At 42.4% G+C, this 22,712-nt stretch overlaps 1 protein-coding gene across 1 annotated transcript in view; it reads right to left on the minus strand.

The window, feature by feature from the left end:
* Window positions 1–5,564: 5,564 nt before the first annotated feature.
* Window positions 5,565–22,712, minus strand: part of LOC129869117 (glutamate receptor 4-like) — a gene marked incomplete at its 5' end in the record, with an annotated part of 64,898 nt that continues 47,750 nt past the window's right edge. Inside the window, 3 exons of the mRNA XM_055943620.1 lie at window positions 5,565–12,175; window positions 15,340–15,477; window positions 18,310–18,424. Coding sequence (XP_055799595.1) covers window positions 12,011–12,175; window positions 15,340–15,477; window positions 18,310–18,424 — 418 coding nt within the window. The remainder of the gene's footprint in view (window positions 12,176–15,339; window positions 15,478–18,309; window positions 18,425–22,712) is intronic.

Below are 22,712 nucleotides of genomic sequence, written 5' to 3' on the forward strand. Positions count from 1 at the left end.
CTTACCTTTTGGCAAAGCATACAGTACTAGTCATCCATGTCTTTAAATACAGTCAAGTATGTTAGTTATAAAACTAAATAACAAAGGGAGCATTGAATAATTAAACAATGAATAAACTGCAACATGTCGGCTAAAGTGATTTAATTCACGATGCATTTGACTGTTTTTAATATTGACTAGAGACTTTAAAACCTTTTTTTTATTAAAACAGACTATAATGGATTGATTAATATTGATACTATGCATCAATATTAGGGTGTTTCTATTCCAAGAAAAACAAAAATGCATTTTTTATTAGCCTATGTATAGGCCTCAGGGTTTCCTTTAAGAAAATGTGTCACTGTACAACGTGACCTGTTGGGAGTAGGCCGAGGCTACTAAGTGACTGCAAGTGTCTAACGGTGCTGAAATAGTTGACCACACGTGGGTAACCTATTGCTCCAAATAACAATTGGATAACTTTGGGTGTTTCAGTAAGCAACAATTTGTTGCCTTCATTAGCCTACTTTATTCTAATATTTCTGTCATTCAGTGTCATTAAAATATGTTTAAATAAATCTACTGCTGGTCTTTACTGACTACTGCACATTTTTACATTGTATTCCATTTCCAGCAAGACTATTCAAGCCATCGACTCACTGATGGCAAAGGCCATCTGGAATCTGCTGGCATCACAGCACAACATCAACATCGCTCTAATTACAGTCAGAAGACAGTTGAAGAAACTTAAGTGGAAAGGCTCAGTAATACATGTTTTATACATACAGTACCAGTCAAAAGTTTGGACAAACCTACTCCTTCCCAGGTTTTTCTTTATTTTTACTATTTTCTACATTGTAGTATACTAGTGAAGACATCAACATTATGAAATAACACATATGGAGTCATTTAGTAACCAAAAAAGTGTTAAACAAATCAAAATATATTTTATATTTGAGATTCTTCAAAGTAGCCACCCTTTGCCTTGATGACAGCTTTGTACACTTGGCATTCTCTCAACCAGTTTCATCTGGACTGCTTTTCCAACAGTCTTGAAGGAGTTCCCACATATGCTGAGCACTGCCGCCTGGGTTTGCATTGCAAATGAGGGCATAAACTGGGTCAAAACGCCAGCAGAGTAAGTAGACCTACAACACATTTAACAGCACATTACTCAACACTAGTGAGACCCCTCGCCTATGGTATGCCTACAGTATATCTACAAATATTTGTTTCATCTCTACATGTAGGTCTCCTGATTTAAACCTGATGCCAAACTTCAATTGAAAACATTCATCTGTAACTCTGCCAAGCCTACAAGCAAAGATGAACTGGTGAAGGCCATCAAGACGTTTTGGCTTGAGAAACTGACGATACAACAATACAAAAAATACATTGATCATCTCAGCAAAGTTTTACCCGTGGTCGTGGAGCTGTGGGGAAGTGCAACTAAAATGTAGCTGAGATGTACAGTAGTTGAATAAACATCTGCATTTTGAAAGAGTCTTTTTTTATCATTATTTTATTAACGAAAGCATAAAGACGTTGATGAACAAATTCTGTACAGTATATGTTTTATCCGAAATTTTGCGGTTGCATGAGGTTTGGAGTCAGAAATGTAAAACTTTAGAGTATTTAAGCATTGAGTACATTGCAAGTTGTGGGGAATTTTCACACTTAGCCAAGTTATTAAATCAAATCAAAGTATATTTGTCATGTGCACCGAATACAACACCTTACAGTGAAATGCTTACTTACCAGTTATTTTAAAGTAAAAAATACATATTAGGTGAACAATAGATAAGTAAAGAAATAAAAACAACAGTAAAAAGACAGCGAAAAATAACAGTGGCGAGCATAAATACAGTAGTGAGGCTATATACATGCACCGGTTAGTCGGGCTAATTGAGATAGTAAGTACATGTAGATATGGTTAAAGTGACTATGCATATATGATGAACAGAGAGTAGCAGTAGTGTAAAAGAGGGGTTGGCGGGTGGTGGGTGGGACACAATGCAGATAGCCCGGTTAGCCAATTTGCGAGAGCACTGGTTGGTTGGCCCAATTGAGGTAGTATGTACATGAATGTATAGTTAAAGTGACTATGCATATTTGATAAACAGAGAGTAGCAGCAGCGTAAAAAGAGGGGTTGGGGGGGTGGCACACAATGCAAATAGTCCTGGTAGCCATTTGATTACCTGTTCAGGAGTCTTATGGCTCGGGGGAAAAACTGTTGAGAAGCTTTTTAGTCCTAGACTTGGCAATCCGGTACCGCTTGCCATGCGGTAGTAGAGAGAACAGTCTATGACTGGGGTGGCTGGGGTCTTTGACAATTTTTAGGGCCTTCCTCTGACACCGCCTGGTATAGAGGTCCTGGATGGCAGGCAGCTTAGCCCCAGTGATGTACTGGGCCATACGCCCTACCCTCTGTAGTGCCTTGCGGTCAGAGGCCGAGCAATTGCCGTACCAGGCAGTGATGCAACCAGTCAATATGCTCTCGATGTTGCAGCTGTAGAACCTTTTGAGGATCTCAGGACCCATGCCAAATATTTTTAGTTTCCTGAGAGGGAATAGGCTTTGTTGTGCCCTCTTCACGACTGTCTTGGTGTGTTTGGACCATTCTAGTTTGTTGTTGATGTGGACACCATGGAACTTGAAGCTCTCAACCTGCTCCATTACAGCCCCGTTGATAAGAATGGGGGCGTGCTCGGTCCTCCTTTTCCTGTAGTCCACAATAATCTCCTTAGTCTTGGTTACGTTGAGGGATAGGTTGTTATTCTGGCACCACCCGGCCAGGTCTCTGACCTCCTCCCTATAGGCTGTCTCGTTGTTGTCGGTGATCAGGCCTACCACTGTTGTGTTGTCTGCAAACTTAATGATGGTGTTGAACGCTGAGCTGTAGTCAATGAATAGCATTCTCACATAAGTGTTCCTTTTGTCCAGGTGGGAAAGGGCAGTGAAGAGTGCAATAGAGATTGCATCATCTGTGGATCTGTTTGGGTGGTATGCAAATTGGAGTGTGTGTAGGGTTTCTGGCATAATGGTGTTGAGGTGAGCCATTACCAACCTTTCAAAGCACTTCATGGTTACGGACGTGAGTGCTATGGGTCTGTAGTCATTTAGGCAGGTTGCCTTTGTGCTCTTGGGCACAAGGACTATGGTGGTCTGCTTAAAACATGTTGGTATTACAGACTCAATCAGGGACATGTCAGTGAAGACACCTGCCAGTTGGTCAGCACATGCCCGGAGCACACGTCCTGGTAATCCGTCTGGCCCTGCAGCGTTGTGTATGTTGACCTGTTTAAAGGTCTTACTCACGTCGGCTACGGAGAGTGTGATCACACAGTCGTCCGGAACAGCTGATGCTCTCATGCATGCCTCAGTGTTGTTTGCCTTGAAGCGAGCATAGAAGTGATTTAGCTCGTCTGGTGGGCTTGTGTCACTGGGCAGCTCTTGGCTGTGCTTCCATTTGTAGTCTGTAATAGTTTGCAAGCCCTGCCATATAAAACGAGCGTCGGAGCCGGTGTAGTATGATTCAATCTTAGCCCTGTATTGACGCTTTGCCTGTTTGATGGTTCGTTGCAGGGCATAGCAGGATTTCTTGTAAGCTTCCGGGTTAGAGTCACGCACCTTGAAAGCGGCAGCTCTACCCTTTAGCTCGGTGCGAATGTTGCCTGTAATCCATGGCTGGTTGGGGTATGTATGTACAGTCACTGTGGGGACGATGTTCTCGATGCACTTATTGATAAAGCCAGTGACTGATGTGGTGTACTCCTCAATGTCATCGGAAGAATACCGGAACATGTTCCAGTCTGTGATAGCAAAACAGTCCTGTAGTTTAGCATCTGCTTCATCTGACCACTTTTTTATTGACCAAGTCACTGGTGCTTCCTGCTTTAATTTTTGCTTGTAAGCAGGAATCAGGAGGCTAGAGTTGTGGTCGGATTTACCAAATGGAGGGCGAGGGAGAGCTTTGTATGCATCTCTGTGTGTGAAGTACAGGTGATCTAGAATTATTTTCCCCTTTGGTTGCACATGTGACATGTTGATGGAAATTTGGTAGAACTGATTTAAGTTTCCCTGCATTGAACTCTCCGGCCACTAGGAGCGCTGCCTCTGGGTGAGTGGTTTCCTGTTTGCTTATTTCCTTATACAGCTGACTGAGTGTGGTCTTAGTGCCAGCATCTGTCTGTGATGGTAAATAAACAAAAAACTATAGCTGAAAACTCTCTCGGCAAGTAGTGTGGCCTGCAATTTATCACAATATACTCTACGTCAGGCGAGCAAAATCTGGAGACTTCCTTAGATTTCGTGCACCAGCTGTTGTTTACAAATATGCAAAGACCGCCCCCCCCCCCCTCGTCTAACCGGAGTGTACTGTTCTATCTTGCCGTCGCAGCGTGTATCCCGCTAGCTGAATATGCATGTTTTCATTCAGCCACGATTCCGTGAAACATAGGATATTACAGTTTTTGATGTCCCGTTGGTAAGATATTCGTGATCGTACCTCGTCTAGTTTATTGTCCAATGATTACACGTTGGCGAGTAGTATTGACGGTAACGGCAGCTTTCCCACTCGCCTTCTCCATGTCCTGACCAGGCATCCGGCTCTTTGTCCTCTGTACCTACATCGCTTCCTCTTGCAAATAACAGGGAGGACAGTTCAAATAACACTACAGTTCAAAAGTTTGGGGTCACTTAGAAATGTCCCAGCGACAATAGGCACTTTCAACATTAACAATGTCTACACTTTATTTCTGATCAATTTGATGTTATTTTAATGGACCAAAAATTAGCTTTTCTTTCAAAAACAAGCACATTTCTAAGTGACCCCAAACTTTGAACGTTAGTGTATATATGTATTTACCAAAGATATATGCGGGATTGGAAATTATGCCGATAATTACACTGATAGAAGCCACAATCTATCTGCAATATTAAAGCTGATCTACCCTCCCCCCCCAAAACAAGTATGGACTACAGATTGCTGTCCATGGAGACAAAATTGCAACATGTTTATGCATCTGCCTAACGAATAGGTGATAAGCTTTCTGTGGTGCCAGGGCATGTAGCATATATATTTGCTTTAGATAATGGATAATTGTTTATTGGTAGGCCTATTTGGTACAAATTTTTTCATGTTAATCGTAACATTTCACAAAGCTATACACGGTGTCGCAATGCTGAAATTTAGGCTGCTGGCTGGCGGCAATAATCTAATTACTTGTTCTGTTCAGTAATTTAAGTTGTAAATTCAAACAATGCCGATTGTAAAATGTATTTTCAATGTGTATATTAATTATTGCCTTAATTTCTATATTACAAAACCATTACCATGTACATCCCCCTGGGCACAGAGGTCGAGTCAACGTCCATTTCACGTTGGTTCAACGTTATTTCATTGAAATGCCATGGAAACAACGTTGATTCAACCAGTGTGTGCCCAGTGGATCTCCATGTTCATCTTCCTCAGTGTGTGTAAATAAAGTTCCCTGTGTGTGTTAACTGTTGTGCTGCCTTATTCCCCACTAACCGGGGCGGTGTCAATGGTTCACAGGTAAGCAAATAAGTAGAGCCGGGTCCCTCTCGTTCACTTTGTATTTAATGACTTTACTATGGGGTCCTCCTCCACAAAGAGGATGAACTAATGATGAATTTCAACAAATATCTACCTAGCTACAACATGATATCAGACACCTGGTTGGGGTCACAGCCTTTTTATACACCAAGGACTCATCCCTGCCAAATCAATGTCTGCCTATAGCATCCCTCCTATATCCCTCCCTTTTCCCTACTCGTGTTGACTCTCAGTGAGGATGTGACCAAGGTTGGGCAGCTCGATTTGGCTGATCTTATGTTGTATTCCCCTGAAGGTCAGAACCCTGCTGCCTCCCCTTTTTGACATACACTATATATAAAAGTATGTGGACAACCCTTCAAATGAGTGGATTCGGCTATTTCAGCCACACCCGTTGCTGACAGGTGTATAAAATCAAGCACACAGCCATGCAATCTCCATAGACAAACATTGGCAGTGGAATGGCCTTACTGAAGAGCTCAGTGACTTTCAACGTGGCACCGTCATACAGTAGGATGCTACCTTTTCTCTGCCCTGCTAGAGCTGCCCCAGTCAACTGTAAGAGCTGTTATTGTGAAATTGAAATGTCTAGGAGCAACAACGGCTGAGCTTCGAAGTGGTAGGCCACACAAGCTCACAGAACGGGACCGCCGAGTGCTGAAGTGCATAGCATGTAAACATTGTCTGTTCTCGGTTGCAATTGTCTGTTCTTGGGAGCTTCATGAAATGGGTTTCCATGGCCGAGCAGCCACACACAAGCCTAAGATCACCATGAGCGATGCCAAGCATTGGCTGGATTGGTGTAAAGCTCGCTGCCATTGGACTCAAGCTGTGGAAACACGTACTCTGGAGTGATGAATCATGCTTCACCAACTGACAGTCCCACGGACAAATCTGGGTTTGTTGGATACCAGGAGAACGCTACCTGCCCGAATGCATAGTGGCAACTGTAAAGTTTGGTAGAGAAGGAATAATGGTCTGGTGCTGTTTTTCATGGTTCGGGCTAGGTCCCTTAGTTCCAGTGAAGGGAATTCTTAACGCTACAGCATGCAATGACATCCTAGATGATTCTGTGCTTCCAACTTTGTGGCAACAGTTTGGGGAAAGTTTGGGTTTTCCTGTTTCAGCATTGTTTGTTGAGATCAGTGTGGAAGAACTTGACTGGCCTGCACAGAGCCCCGACCTCAACCCTATCAAACACCTTTGGGATGAATTGGAGTGCTGACTGCGAGCTAGGCCTAATCGCCCAACATCAGTGCCCGACCGAATCATATCGCCGCAGCAATGTTCCAATATCTAATGGAAAGTCTTCCCAGAAGAGTAGAGGCAAAGGGGGTCCAACTCCATATAAATTCCCATGATTTTGGAATGAGATGTTCGATGAGCAGGTGTCCACATACTTTTGGTCATGTAGTGTATGTTGTCACTTCTGTCTTACAGCAAACGTCCTGTCCCCTTGGCTCCACACGTTGAGTTCCTCAGCTGCCTCCAGCCACCGCAGCCTGCTCTGCGTCCCTGTTAACATCGCTAGTAGCTATAGTAGAGCTGTACACAGTGTTTTAGTGCGAGCACGACCAAGGTTTGACCGGAATATGGAGTGGAAGGTCAAGGCTGAACATGAGCAGGGTTGGTCTTATACCATATGCAACACAATAACTCAATTAGCTACGCAAAATGGCCATTCTGCATACTTGCATTTTGTGCAGCCCCAAAGTCTGTGTGCTCGTTCCTCTGCCCAGGCCAGATATTTTTATTAATTTCTTCTTTTGTATGTATTTATTTAACTAGGCAAGTCAGTTAAGAACAAATTCTTATTTACAATGACGGCCTAGCCCGGCCAAACCCTCCCCTAACCAGGACAATGCTGGGCCACACATTTTACAATGCCTGGATATATATTTTTTATGTATCAGCTAATCACATCATATTCTATAGGAATCTGTCAATCAATAACACAGTCAATGACGTGTCAGGCAACCACTAGTTGATGCATGCAACGTCTGAGCAGGGGAACTCAACCTATAATTTGTCGCAACTATGAAGGGTAGCCATTTTGCGTAGATGTAAATGAGGCTTTGTTCGGTCACTGCAGCATTCACCTGATGGTTTCAGCACCTTGTCTTGGACCATCTGTCATATTTGTGGTCGGTTCATTTTTTAATTTTTTTATTTTATTTTACCGTTATTTTACCAGGTAAGTTGACTGAGAACACGTTCTCATTTGCAGCAACGACCTGGGGAGTAGTTACAGGGGAGAGGAGGGGGATGAATGAGCCAATTGTAAACTCATAGTGTCCGAGGCTGAGCCACTGCTACGTTAGGAGGATATCAGGCCCCGTACACACTCAGGTTTCACAATGCATTTGACACAATAGGTGTGATACAACTGATATTTTTGTGATACAAAACTGATACAACAGATAATTTAGTGATGCGTTGTATAACTGATGAGCCAAATGCATTTTATATCAGTTGAACAACTTGAGTGTGTATGGGGCCTAAGGCCTAGATTCAATCAGATCAAGCGTTAACTGGAGATAGTCAACACCTACATAGCTTATGTTTTGGCATTGTCAGAGGTGTGACTGCGTTGGAGCTGTCAAATCACTGAGCAGCTGCTCTTGATCATTGTCAGGAGGCCACACCCATCCCACTCACGTTGGAGGTTCAGAATGAGAAAGTGAAGGATATATAGAAATAATGACGCTCAAATTGAAAATGATTCAACAAAATAATGACGATTTCTATCATCCTAATAGAGGTCTAGATTACATCTCACATTTCAGTGTTTGAACTTGTAATCAAGGCTGCATGGAATTTATCTTTATGCGACCAATGGTAATGTCCGCTTTAGGTTTAATGCCGGGAGCTGCTTGTGGATTTGACAGCTTTAGTGTCTTATAATGCTCACGTAAGCATGACATGAGCGTGATCATTAAACATTGGTTAGAAATTACATAAAGCCTTTACATTAGACTGGGTGCATCTTATTACCAGTTGAACACAAATATTAGTTAAAGTAAATGGAACATATTGCATTATTATTGTAAAAATGTCATTCAGGATTCAGAAATACACCTTTTAAATATAATACTCTCCCCAACAGTTGACAATAGGCAATTGATTGAATTCCAGCCTGTGAGTGGGTTATATAAAACAAAATATCTCACTAACACACTCAAGTAAGTTCATTAATTAACACAGAACCCTCTCACACCCGTCCACAATAAAAACACAGTGACAAAGCCTTTGGATTAACTTTTTACAAAAAAATGATCAAAATAAAGATGTACAATTTAAACCAAAATAGGATGCCATTTTAATTTTACAGACATATGGCAGAACCAAAACGCATGGCCTGAAATATTTTAGCTGGTTTATTCTTTCAAAGCAACAAGGTCCATCCGGTGTGTGTGTGTGTGTGTGTGTGTGTGTGTGTGTGTGTGTGTGTGTGTGTGTGTGTGTGTGTGTGTGTGTGTGTGTGTGTGTGTGTGTGTGTGTGTGTGTGTGTGTGTGTGTGTGTGTGTGTGTGTGTGTGTGTGTGTGTGTGTGTGTGTGTGTGTGTGTGTGTGTGTGTGTACCAGAAGAGGCTGGTGAGAGAAGCTATAGGAGGACGGGCTGGAATTGAATCAATGGAACAGAGTCAATCATGTGGTTTCCATGTGTTTGATGTGTTTGATACTGTTTCATTGATTCCATTCAGCCATTACAATGAGCCCGTCCTCCTATACCTCCTCCCACCAGCCTCTGTACGTGTTGTGTACACAGTGGTGGATTTAGGTATAGGGTAGTCGCCCAGGGTGGCATCTTGCCGGGGGCGGCACGGGGCGCCCGCACCAAAAAAATCTGAATGGTGACATTTGCGTGATCGGTTTTCTATCGCTCATTTGCACGTCACGTCTATGATATCATGTCACCGTGTGGGACTGTGGGTCAATTAACCTTGTCGGAGTGGGCGCTCTGGTTCTAGTTTGTGAGCTAGGCAGGCTACTGCCTGGGAAGGTCTCCCACTCAGAAGTACGAGATGTGGAGGGGGGCGGGGGTAGGTTGACCTCAGATCTCCCCACTGGAAGTCCGGGGTAAGGGGAGCGGGGGAATCTATCAAATAGCGCACCTCTAACTTTGTACAGTACTAATGCAATTAGTAAAATCAGTCACACTATGAAATGCTACCAAATAAACCACAATTCATTCATAATACTGTGAATATATAGTTCCACAGAGATATTGCGTCATTTTTTTCTGGTTTGTGTGAAATGGTTAAGAATAATACAAAACCAGTCTGCATACCACCAAGGTGAATTGGTTTAGTCTTGACTCTTGGTTGACAGTATTGGGGGATGGGTAATGTAGTCTGCATACCACCAAGGTGAATTGGTTTAGTCTTGACTCTTGGTTGACAGTATTGGGGGATGGGTAATTTATTGATGCTCGAGTGCCAAATCAACACAAATTTGTTTCTATTTGTCTTTGTTACTTCTTTTTGATACTTATGAGTCTTATTTTGAATATATGTTTAAATGTTATGATTATTTATTTGTGTTGTTCCAAATGTCTGAATAAAAATTACAGCTAGTGCAGGGGTGGCTGAAGTGGGGGTTCACCCAGGCAGCCATACAAGCTACAACCACTACTACGAGTACATGTATTTGGACGTGTATGTGAATGTGTGTAAGGGCAAAAGACAGAGGCAGCAATTGAAAACATTGATAACATTGCACATATTTGTCCGACAACAACAATAGCAGAAACAGGTTTTGGGGCAAAAAAGTTGAAAATGAAAGAGACAAAAGGATGACACAGTAAAAGTCAGTGTCCTATTGCTGCCCACGGGCCTAGAGATTGCCCTTCCATTGGCCATGTGTTGAAACCTCCACTGCACGCTAATAACTTCAATGAGAGGAAGTAGACCATAGATTCTTCTACTGAGGATCCACAGTGAGGATCCACAGTGTTAGGGACCAAGAGGTCCAAAGCTTTGACCATGGCTCAATAACACAAATATTCTTCTTCTTCTTCTTTTTTACTCAATAAATACTGTTTATATAAGCTTTGACCCGTGAAATAATATAGCAATGAGGAAAAAATTGCATTTCTCATTTCACATTAAAAAAAGCATTATACTCTCCATACACAATAGTCTAAAATATCTACCCAGATAAGACGTTCAACAGAGGCGAACATTGAAAAAACATTGAAAAATCAGGAGACGGACAGTAATTTTAAATGTAATTGATCGTTACAAAAAAATAGATCAAAAGACACAAAAATTATTGTTTGTGTTCTAGTGGAGACGCAAGTAAAGCATCTAAACATAAAATTCGGTCTATCAGCCACTTCTGGTCTATGACTGCACAGTGTGGGGTGTGGCTAGAGTATGGGGTGGGGCAAGATGATGGGGATGATGCTAGAGGATGAGGATGGGACTAATTAACATTCATCGCTGAATATATTAATATGTAGAGAACAGGTATCTAGATGGGCAGAGTTGATACTATGCCCATGGAACATGACGCTCTGAACTGAACGTTGAAGGAATAAACGCTGTCTCAATGTCTCTCCTTTTTCAACAACGTCGTCTTATCCATTATTGCGATGAATTATTTATTTAAAGATGGTTACAAAAAGAGAACTGCCCTCTGTCCACTACTGAATCAGCTATTTACATCTGTTTAAAAAGCAAGCATGTTATACAGTCTCCTCTATGTACAGAACATCTGTTTTCTTTAGTTTCGTCTTCACAGAATATACATATTTACTAAATCTTCACAGTTTATTTATCTTATATGTATTATCAATAGAGTTATTGTAGTTTATTAATAAGTATAGTTTTTATCTCCATGATGACAACGGGAGACACTCCCCCACATGTCAGTTATTGATATTCAGTGAGATTGTTGTCTGACAGTTGTCTTTTGAACACTGCTCTCGTCTGGTAACAATTGTCCACATTTGAAAAACAATCTTGATTGTGATTCAGTTTGCCAATTCAGTCAGCAACCCACTGATCCACAGTTACATGTTTCAAGTTTTCTGGTCTTCCTTTATTTTTCATTTTCACTTCACTCTCAATTCCTCCTGCTCTTCCTTCGCCAGTGATCGCAATGATAAGTTGGCACAGGGTCTTCAGTGGAACATCTCAGATGCAATCTCCACCTCTGCACCCAAAAATGGCAGCTCGATTACAAATAGCCCTCACTTGGCCACACAGTAAAAATCCAGATTGTACTTTTCCACAGAACTCCATCCAAAATGGCCACAGATTCACTACATACTCAAATTGCAAAGTCCCAATTTCTGCTATTTAAAAAAACTTCCACAATGTTAGTTAGTCCCTGTCTGCCCACACACTGGTGGTGGTGTCCGATTTGTGTGGTGTTTGTCCTGTGTCTTTGTGGTATATGGTGGTTGTGGGTTGGTCGTTTTTAAGGCACTTGGAAGGTTTTTGGTTTTCACGGGAGCTCAGAGGAGACCAAGGCCAGGCCGGAGCTCTGGCGGAGTGAGGGGCCCGAGTGGACCGCTTTGGGACAGTCGGGCGTCAGGACGCGCCCATTCTCCCCCACACTGCCTGTGATCGACAGGCGTGCCTTGTTCCTCATGGCCTCCGTGAAGGTCAGCTGGGTAGGGAAGGGGGGGGGGGGAGGGGGGGGCAGGAAGAGAAAGGGGGGATAGAGACAGAGAGAGGAGAGATGGGGGTAGTGAGAAAGAGAAGAGACAAATATAAGAAAAAGAGAGGGGTGAAAAGATAGAGGGAGAGGGGAAGAAAGAGGGGGGAGAGAGAAAGCAAGGGGACAGAGAGAGAGAGGGAATAGTGAGTGAGAAAGAAAAGGGAAGAGAGGGACAGAGAAAAACATGTCAGCTCATCTAGGCATACAAAATTACGCTAACAATTCTAAGATCAGGAAGCATCATGAAGATGGATCATGTCAGGGATGAATATAGTACAGTAACTACATCTAACGTTACACCACAGAATCACAGGACATCCATCATGGCCATTCTAACGCCACTTTATGTGCACATTTGATACAAGACTACAATTGACTACTATGGTTATTAGACATTGGATGATTTGTGTGGGCGAGGGATGACAGGGCAGCTGACCAAGCAACAGTAAAGGGAATGAAGAGAGGGCTGAGAGAGGGGGCCTACAGCACCAACAGGAGACACATAACCACGTCAGACACATACAGTAGATCTGCAAGTCAAATATCGTTGGACCCGAGGGAAATATCTTAGAGATCGGCGCTCAAGTCAATATAGCTCTTAGAGGGGCAGTTAGTTTCCACTTACTTTAGGCTTTAACTCGCCAATAATGTATAGTGTTATATTGCTTTATCTAACTTAGCGTGTACTTGGAGCTGTTTTCTCATTAAAACCTGTGGTTCTCCCTTCTTATATTGTCTGTTTTAGAAAAGTGGCGTTGGTTCAGCTAAACCTAGGGTATGGCAACGTGTGTGTGTGTGTGTGGGGGGGGGGGGGGGGGGTGTATTAGACATTTGGGCAGTTAGACATTTTTAGGCCATAGTTAGGTAGCCTACAATATATACAAAAATCATAACTTGTACGCAGATTTTTATAAACGGTAGGATTCATTGTAAATTAAAACCAACATCTCACCAACATCAAAAGGTGGGCCTGAAACTATTGAAACATTATTTCAATGAACAAGGCGGCTCTGAGAATATTGAAACATTTTGTATCAACAAGGCGGCTTTGAGAATATTGAAACATTTTTTATCAACAAGGCGGCTCTGAGAATATTGAAACATTTTGTATCAACAGAATATTGAAACATTTTGTATCAACAAGAATATTGAAACATTTTGTATCAACAAGGCAGGCTCTGAGAATATTGATTGGAACAACGAAGGGGTGGCTCGCATATCTTTCCCCGGGCCAGCTTGTCTCTGATATTATTGTGTTGTCCACGCAGTAGTTGCACTCTCTGGGTGATTATTGTATTTCAAAAACAGCCCTACATCCACACTATAGCTAAATAACTGAACAATATTTAATGACGTTTTGCCTGCAAGATTGATCTGTAAGAATTTAATTGAGGAAAATGGACAAGCAAGACTGATAAAGTGAGAGGTGGAAATGCATTATACCAGAGACAGGAAGACTACAGATAGGGATGCAGGCAGAGGATTATGATGAAGTAGGCCGACAGCAAGAAGTAAAAATAGTTATATCAATTATAATTCTGTCACTGCATGACAGAACATTTGTTATAGCCTACAATTGTTCTTTTCTTTGAAGCCAAAAACAGGACATGTATTTTGGGGAAATTCTCTAAAAAGAAAGTTGTTCAGTTGTGTTTATGTTCATACCAATAAATGAAACCAAAATTGCACTAGTCTACTTGGCAAATGAACGTAAATATAAATTAGGTTATCACAGCCTATATTTTAATAACAATAAAATCGCTTTTGGTTTTGAATGTCACCAAAAAGGAAGGATTCCCCACCTCCAAATTCCCAATTCAATTAACCCCTGGCTATCAGATTACAATAAGGTTTACAAGGCCGAGTTCAAATACCATCATCAAATTCAAAGCAATCGGCAATCAGCCTAAACAGCTGACTGGCAAGCTGCCACTGTCTCTGTCCTCTGCTTTCTAAAAGTGAGAGAAAAGGTTGGCAGCTGTTCTATGAGCGATGCTCCGCATGGTCCTAAAGCCAGTCTGATGTTACGTTAAACAGCAGTTGCATTTTAAATCAGGATAGGAAAGATTTTTGTCAACTTTTTTTGCCTACTTAAAATGTTTGTGCGACTGCCATACCCAACTGATGCCCCTGGTTTAGACAGGGCACTATGGCTATGTGCGATGTTAGCAGATGCCTGTGTGTGTCATAGTCAGGGTTGTGAAATTCCAGAAACTTTCCCAAACAATCAAGGTTGGAGGATTCCTGGAATAAGAAGGAAATAAGCAGAGAGGGGATTTCGAGAAAACCTGAGAATTCCTGGGAAATCTGTGAAACTTTCCCCAAATTCCCAGAAATCCAGGTTGGTGGATTCACGGAGTGAATAAGTAAGGAGGGAATACACCAACAGGAAATCCTCCAACTGGTATTTCTGGAAAACATGAGAATAATATCCCAAATTCCTAGATTTCCATAAATCCCGGTTGGAAGATTCCCAGAATCAATGGGGAATAAGCAGGGAGGGATTCCTGCAACCGGGATTTCTCTAAAACGTGGGAATTTTGGAAAAGTTTCCAGAAGTGTGCAACCCTAGTCACAGTCAACAGCATGAGACATTGTCTACAGCCAAACAAACCAAACAGACAATAGAAACGGCGGCCATCTTAAAGCCCCCGCCGGGAAGCCAAGAGACAGACGAGTACGTCACATGACCACAAACGAGCGAATCACAAGGCAGAGGAAGTAAAGGAAGCATTGCCACCGGTTGTACAGTCAATCAGCAGCATGGCAAGCTAGCTAGCGGCCAATAAGGGAGGTTCAACTTACAGTACCACAGGAGGGGGGCCTAGAGGTGTGGGTGGGGGATGGAGGAGGATTTTTTTATACTGGCATTATATCATAATATCTCCATCGCTCCCATCATCGCTCCCATACCCGTCGAAAACCTCACTATACGTGGCTAAGTTGTGGGTGCTTGGGGAAGGGCTGGGGCCGGGGGTATGGCCAGGACTATAGCCAGGACTGTGACTGGGGTGAGGGCTTGTTCTGGGGCTGGAGCAGCTGGGGCGGGGGCTGCTAGGGGTTAGGTGGTGGGGGAGGTGGTGGTGGTGGTGTTCAGACATCGGTGCCTCCACCTTCATTCGCTTGGCCTCGTTCCGGGACTTGTAGCAGAATTCGATGAGGGCCACCAGCATGGCCAGACCCAGGCCCCCCACAAGGATATAGAAGACCCCCGCCACGTTGCTCAACGACAGGGCCTGGGACGATTTGTCCTGTGGGGTTGGAGGAGAGACACAGGGCAGACAGGAAATCAGAGGCGTGACAGTGGTGGGGTGCCGAGAACACACAAATGAAAACACAGACTCGCATACATACTCATACATAAAATACCAGGCAATTATATTACACATTACAACACAAGTACACAAATACAAAGTTAACAAATCTAACACACACACACACAGACATACTTTCCAGTCCACCTTCTCTAGCTATGAGCTCTGTGGCTAGCGCTGGAGCTGTTATCATCATGAAATTACCATTCAAATCAATCTAAAGCGTGACTATGATGTTTTTACAGCAATTAAAAAGGAAAACAATTATTCTAGTTTGCTAGCTGTCAACAATTGTCAAGAGGCAGTTTTTTCCTCGGTCTAAACTCTCAAGTAGCTCCCTATCCCTCTGTTATCTCTGCTTATTGTCATTTTGTAATTAGATGCTGTGGTTTAAGACACACGAGAGCAGCTCTCTCACATTTCTTATCTCCTCTTTTGGAGCAGGTTGGTTTCCTGCTCCTAAAGTAGGATGGTTTCTTTTCAAAAGGAATCTGTTCAGGTTAGAGACTTCACTAAACACTGCCTTGTCTTGTTATGCATCTGATCTGCTGCTGATGGGAGTTTGTGTGCACATTCCAACAAAACTGGAGAGCTACCTTTTAATTATACTTGACAAGAAAATACTGTACACTTGACAAGGACTTGTTTTGCTGCTAAGGCGTTTACATGCTGCTTTGTTGAGGTGGGAGTTCTCTTTACATGCTTGAGTAGTGGCCAACTGCTATACTTGCTATATCCAATCTACAGTTGGCTGGAATGACTGGCATATAAATCATTAAAAAAATAATAGGTTTCAAACCTGTTCTACTCATTCTAATTCTATGATACTAATAATCTGCTGGGACATCAAAACTGCAAAACTTGAATACATTCATTGCTAAGTGCCCTACTAAATATACACTACTAAGTGTGGCACAGATACAGGTGACAACCATATGAATGTGCTCCTGCAGGTATCATCATTTCATACACTACCGTTAAAAAGTTTGGGGTCACTTAGAAATGTCCTTGTTTTCCATGAAAACATACATGAAATGAGTTGCAAATGAATAGGAAATATAGTCAAGATGTTGACAAGGTTATAAATAATGATTTTTAATTGAAATAAGTGTCCTTCAAACTTTTCCTTCATCAAAGAATCCTCCATTTGCAGCAATTACAGCCTTGCAGACCTTCTAGTTGTCAATTTGTTGAGGTAACCTGAAGAGATTTCACCCTATGCTTCCTGAAGCACCTCCCACAAGTTGGATTGGCTTGATGGGCACTTCTTACGTACCATACGCTCCCACAACAGCTCAATAGGGTTGAGATCCGGTGACTGTGCTGGCCACTTCATTATAGACAGAATACCAGCTGACTGCTTCTTCCCTAAATATTTATTGCATAGTTTGGAGCTGTGCTTTGGGTCAATGCCCTGTTGTAGGAGGAAATTGGCTCCAATTAGGCGCCGTCCACAGGGTATGGCATGGCGTTGCAAAATGGAGTGATAGCCTTCCTTCTTCAAGATCCCTTTTACCCTGTACAAATCTCCAACTTTACCACCACCAAAGCACCTCCAGACCATCACATTACCTCCACCATGCTTGACAGATGGTGTCAAGCACTCCTACAGCATCTTTTCATTTTTTTCTGGGTCTCACAAATGTTCTTCTTTGTGATCCGAACACCTCAAACTTAGATTCGTCAGTCCATAACTCTTTTTTCCAATCTTCCTCTGTCCAGTGTCTGTGTTCTTTTGCCCATCTTAATCTTTTCTTTTTATTAGCCAGTCTGAGATATGGCTTTTTCTTTGCAACTGCCTAGAAGGCCAGCATCCTGGAGTTGCCTCTTCACTGTTGACGTTGAGACTGGTGTTTTGCGGGTACTATTTAATGAATCTGCCAGTTGAGGACTTGTGAGGCGTCTGTTTCTCAAACTAGACAATCTAATGTACTTGTCCTCTTGCTCAGGTGTGCACTGGGGCCTCCCACTCCTCTTTCTATTCTGGTTAGAGCCAATTTGCGCTGTTCTGTGGAGGGAGTAGTACACAGCATTGTACGAGATCTTCAGTTTCCTGGCAATTTCTCGCATGGAACAGCCTTCATTTCTCAGAACAAGAATAGACTGACGAATTTCAGAAGAAAGTTCTTGTTTCTGGCCATTTTGAGCCTGTAATCGAACCCACAAATGCTGATGCTCCAGACACTCAACTAGTCTAAAGAAGGACATTTTTTTTCTTCTTCAATCAGGACAACAGTTTTCAGCTGTGCTAACATAATTGCAAAAGTGTTTTCTAATGATCAATTAGCCTTTTAAAATTATAAACTTGGATTAGCTAACACAACATTCCATTGGAACACAGGAGTAATGGTTGCTGATAATGGGCCTCTGTACGCCTATGTAGATATTCCATAAAGAAATCAGCCGTTTCCAGCTACAATAGTAATTTACAACATTAACAATGTCTACACTGTATTTCTGATCAAAAAGGACATTTCTAAGTGACCCCAAAATGTTGAATGGTAGAGTACAGTACATTGATGTGCTGCTTACCACTGAATTGTGAGCATGCCTTCTTGTGTGATGTGTTGTATCCCTCAGGCTACGCTTTAAGTCTCTCTGTCCTATTTTTGTGTGTGTGTCAGCAAGCCTGCCTGTCTGCCTGCCTCCCTATCTGCCTGCCTACCTGTCTGCATTTCTATCTGTCTGTCTGCGATGGGTGGGGTTCATCAGTGGGACATCAGAACAGTCAGTGAGGAGGTGTGGTCCCAGGACTTGCAGGAGACTGACCTTACTTCCTGAGGCCGTGGGTCCACACTCGCCCTTATCGTACCACCATTTGTTTTTCAGCTTGTCTAAGACGCCTGATTCACTCAGTTTCAACACGGCTAGGTTTACCGGCGTTCTTCAAAACCGCACGTGTGAGGTCGAGGGGTCGGGGAAGGGTCAGGGGGGGGGGGGGAAATAACATAAATAACATCATAGGACATGTTATTTTATGTTATTCAGTCAGAAACCGAAAGAGCCCATACAGAGCACTTAACATCTGGAAGTGACGGAGACAGGAGCCCCATTGGTTTACATGTCTCTATGCTCGTGGTCGAGGAGAGGGCGCCTGAGGGGCTGAGCGCTACAGACATATACATGGAGCCCCTGCTTCATCGCTTTCTGGAACGGGTACATACTGCTGGGGCCTACCTCACAACAACCAATCGAAGGCCATTACTGTGAAGCCTCAACTATTGGCTGGATTTTGTACCAGGTCAACAATTACCCAAAAAAAACGTGTATTTAAAATGCATTTATCCGTTAATTAACAAGGAAAGTCACAATGAGATGTACATCTCTTTTTCAAGTGAGCACGAAAGTTATCAAAGGACAACTTCCTGTTTTGGCATAAGATACATGTATGACATGCACAATGTAGTGTTTAGTGGGAGTACACAATAGGGCGGTGACTGTGAGTTCAAGGTGTCTTCAAAAACGTTTCACTTAAGCTTTAGATTATGAATAGGTGAACAATAACATCTACCAATAGCGCATATTTGTGGTTTGACAGTAATCACTTTCCACTCTATAATATGTGCCACTGTGGTGCGTCACAACGCCACTGCGGGTCACAGGATGGGTGTCGCCCCGGCAGATGCCCCCGTTACCACAGCAACAGTTTTACCCAATCGGCATGGGGCTGACACACGGGTGGCTAACCTTCTCGCCACCTCCGCCGCTGCCACACTCTCCCTTGTCGTACCACCACTTGTTTTTCAATTTGTCCAACAGGCCTTGTTCATTCAGTTTTAACACTGCCAGGTTAACTGCGCTTCTTGAAAATGATAAAACATATTTGGGTGAGTGAAGGTGAGTCAATAGCATCCAATTGGGGATAGGAGGGGGAAGGGTGGGATTGTAAAGGGGGCACAAGGGTGGAAATAGGGGTGTGTTAATGTTCTATCTGTAACAATAAACCCTCCCTCCATACACAGGGGGCAAAGCCTAACTTCCACTTAAGTCATACATTTTCACTTAGTCATGCAGTGATGTCAATGGGAGAAGTTATATTTTGACTTGAGTGGAAATTTGTATTTGCCCCACAGATTGGACCCTTATACACAGAACGGACAATCCTCAAGTTGGGACTTGGTTCACTTCAGTTTGAGCCAAGGAAACTAAATTACAGTATGTCAATGTTTCCCTTGGTTTTATCCATGTGGCCCCTGACCAGAATGTATTTTGTCTTTCTTCACACAACCTGATTGATAGTTAGACTCCATTACACATATTGTGTGTCCAAAATGGTGCATATATTGACCAGGGCCCATAGGGAAAGGATTGTGTAGTAACGGCATGTTATATATACTGTATATTTTGATTCAGAGGAGTAAAACTTGCATCAAGAGAGATTTGTCCACGTGCATTCAGTGCCTTTCAGCTCTACTTTGCAGTAATATCAAGTACACACCATAAATGAGAGAGACAGAAATGTAACTGATAGCAACATTAGTAAAATAACTATTTCAGTAAAAGCTGATGAGAAGAGAAGAAGAAAAATATAATTAAACATGTAACCCTTTTAGAGCCACTTTAAGGTTATTGCCGTAGGAAATTGCAGCCTTGTCTGACATTATAGCTGCTTTGCATGCTGATTGGTGGGTTTCCATGGTGACCAGGAGAAGTGACTAACAGAAGATGATGGGCACGTTCCTCTGCCCATGCGTTACTGACGCATGCCAGATCTTACAATGCCTGGATAGGTATTTTACGTATCAGCTAACCACATCATATGTTATAGCAATTTGTCAGTTGATGACACAGTCGAGGATGTGGCACGCAACCATTGGTTGATGCATGCCACATCTGAGCAGGGGAAAGCAACCGATAATAATGCTGAAAAAAAAATGGACTCCATCGGGAACTACCATGATCTGCCAGTGACTCCTCTTGCAGAAAACAGTGGGTAAACCCTGCACCAGTTGTTGTTTGCATTGCAAACTCATGTTGTTCCATTCTAGAGAAGCACAGTCAGTGGAATTTACAGACAGGTAAGGATTGGTGTTGGATTGTGGAAATAGTGTGTGTGCGTGCATGCGTCTGTGTGTCTAGCAATTCACATGTCCAGCCCACCTCAGGATTCCCCACTTTCCAGCAATTCTTTTCTTGTTTTTGTGGGGTGTTAATTCACTTAATTGTTGCTGGATCAAATGATTTAAAAAGAAAAGCAATGCACATTCCAACTCTTGCTTGGAATTTTCCTGTTGATTGTACAATTGCGCAAACGTCTGTTATGACCGCTCAAACACTTGCCAGTGCTGTAGTTCAGTCAACAAGTATGGAGTATCCTACTCCATTATGCAACTGTTACATTTATCAGAACTGTGTTTTTGACATTTTACCAATTTTGACGACCGTTGCTAGTGTGTTTATAAGCACTTCGTAGCAACTGCTGATGTAAAAAGGGCTTTATAAAATAAACATCATTGATTGATTGATTGAGAGAGACAGAATGCTCTGTAGGTCCTATCTAGGGTCAGGTGGTCAACCACATAGATCTATAGTTAGTTTACATACTGCACTGAGGTAGTCCTCTCTACAGTTTACATGTGATCATGGCTATTTGTTCCATTTTATATTTATTAAGGGATATATGGTAAACCAGAAGTAGTATTCACTAAAAGATAGTCTGAGCATTATAGTATAGACTGAGATAACTTGCTAAGGGGTGCTTGTTTGCTCTTATCATTTGCAGTGTCTTTTCCCTCCCAAAAATAACATTATCTCACTCATTCTACAAAAACTGTGAAAATGCAAGTTAACTTTTATTAGTCCTTCGGCAATGAATTCATGAAATTGTGCCCAGTACACACAGGAACACACACACACACACACACACACTAGAGTTTGGCGAAGTGAAACGAACTCCCTGTGGTGACTGGGATGTTTTAGTTTTTTTAGGGAAGTCTGTAAATTCCACTGTGTATAAAGCAGCTCTAGTCTAGCCAAGTCAGACAGGACTGATCAATGACATGGCTCGCATTCACATCAATTATATCCCACTATCTCATATGACATTCACATGACTTACAGTTGAAGTCGGAAGTTTACATACACTTAGGTTGGAGTCATTAAAACTCGCTTTTTAACTTCTCCACAAATTTCTTGTTAACAAACTATAGTTTTGGGAAGTCGGTTAGGACATCTACTTTGTGCATGACACAAGTAATTTTACAACAATTGTTTACAGACAGATTAATTCACATATAATTCACTGTATCACAAATCCAGTGGGTCAAAGTTTACATACAATAAGTTGACTGTGCCTTTAACAGCTTGGAAAATTCCAGAAAATGTTGTCATGGCTTTAGAAACTTCTGATAGGCTAATTGACATCATTTGAGTCAATTGGAGGTGTACCTGTGGATGTATTTCAAGGCCTACCGTCAAACTCAGTGCCTCTTCGCTTGACATTATGGGAAAATCAAAAGAAATCAGCTAAAACCTCAGAAAATAAATTGTAGACCTCCACAAGTCTGGTTCATCCTTGGGAGCAATTTCCAAATGCCTGAAGGTACCACGTTAATCTGTACAAACAATAGTATGCAAGTATAAACACCATGGGACCACGCAGCCGTCATACCACTCAGGAAGGAGACGCCTTCTGTCTCCTAGAGATGAACGTACTTTGGTGCGAAAAGTGCAAATCAATCCCAGAACAATAGCAAAAGACCTTGTGAAGATGTTGGAGGAAACAGGTACAAAAGTATCTATATGCACAGTAAACAAGTTCTATATCGACATAACCTGAAAGGCCGCTCAGCAAGGAAGAAGCCACTGCTCCAAAACCGGCATAAAAAAGGCAGACTACGGTTTGCAAGAAATGTCCTCTGTTCTGATGAAACAAAAATAGAACTGTTTGGCCATAATGACCATTGATATGTTTGGAGGAAAAAGGGGGAAGCTTGCAAGCCCGAAGAAAACCATCCCAACCGTGAAGCACGGGGGTGGCAGCATCATGTTGTTGGGGTGCTTTGCTGCAGGAGGGCCTGGTGCACTTCACAAAATAGATGGCATCATGAGGCAGGAAAATTATGTGGATATATTGAAGCAACATCTCAAGACATCAGTCAGGAAGTTAAAGCTTGGTCGCAAATGGGTCTTCCAAATGGACAATGACCCAAGTATACTTACAAGTTGTGGCA

This window comes from Salvelinus fontinalis, chromosome 13 (assembly GCF_029448725.1).
Source record: "Salvelinus fontinalis isolate EN_2023a chromosome 13, ASM2944872v1, whole genome shotgun sequence".
In the NCBI taxonomy this organism is placed as follows: Eukaryota; Metazoa; Chordata; class Actinopteri; order Salmoniformes; family Salmonidae; genus Salvelinus; species Salvelinus fontinalis.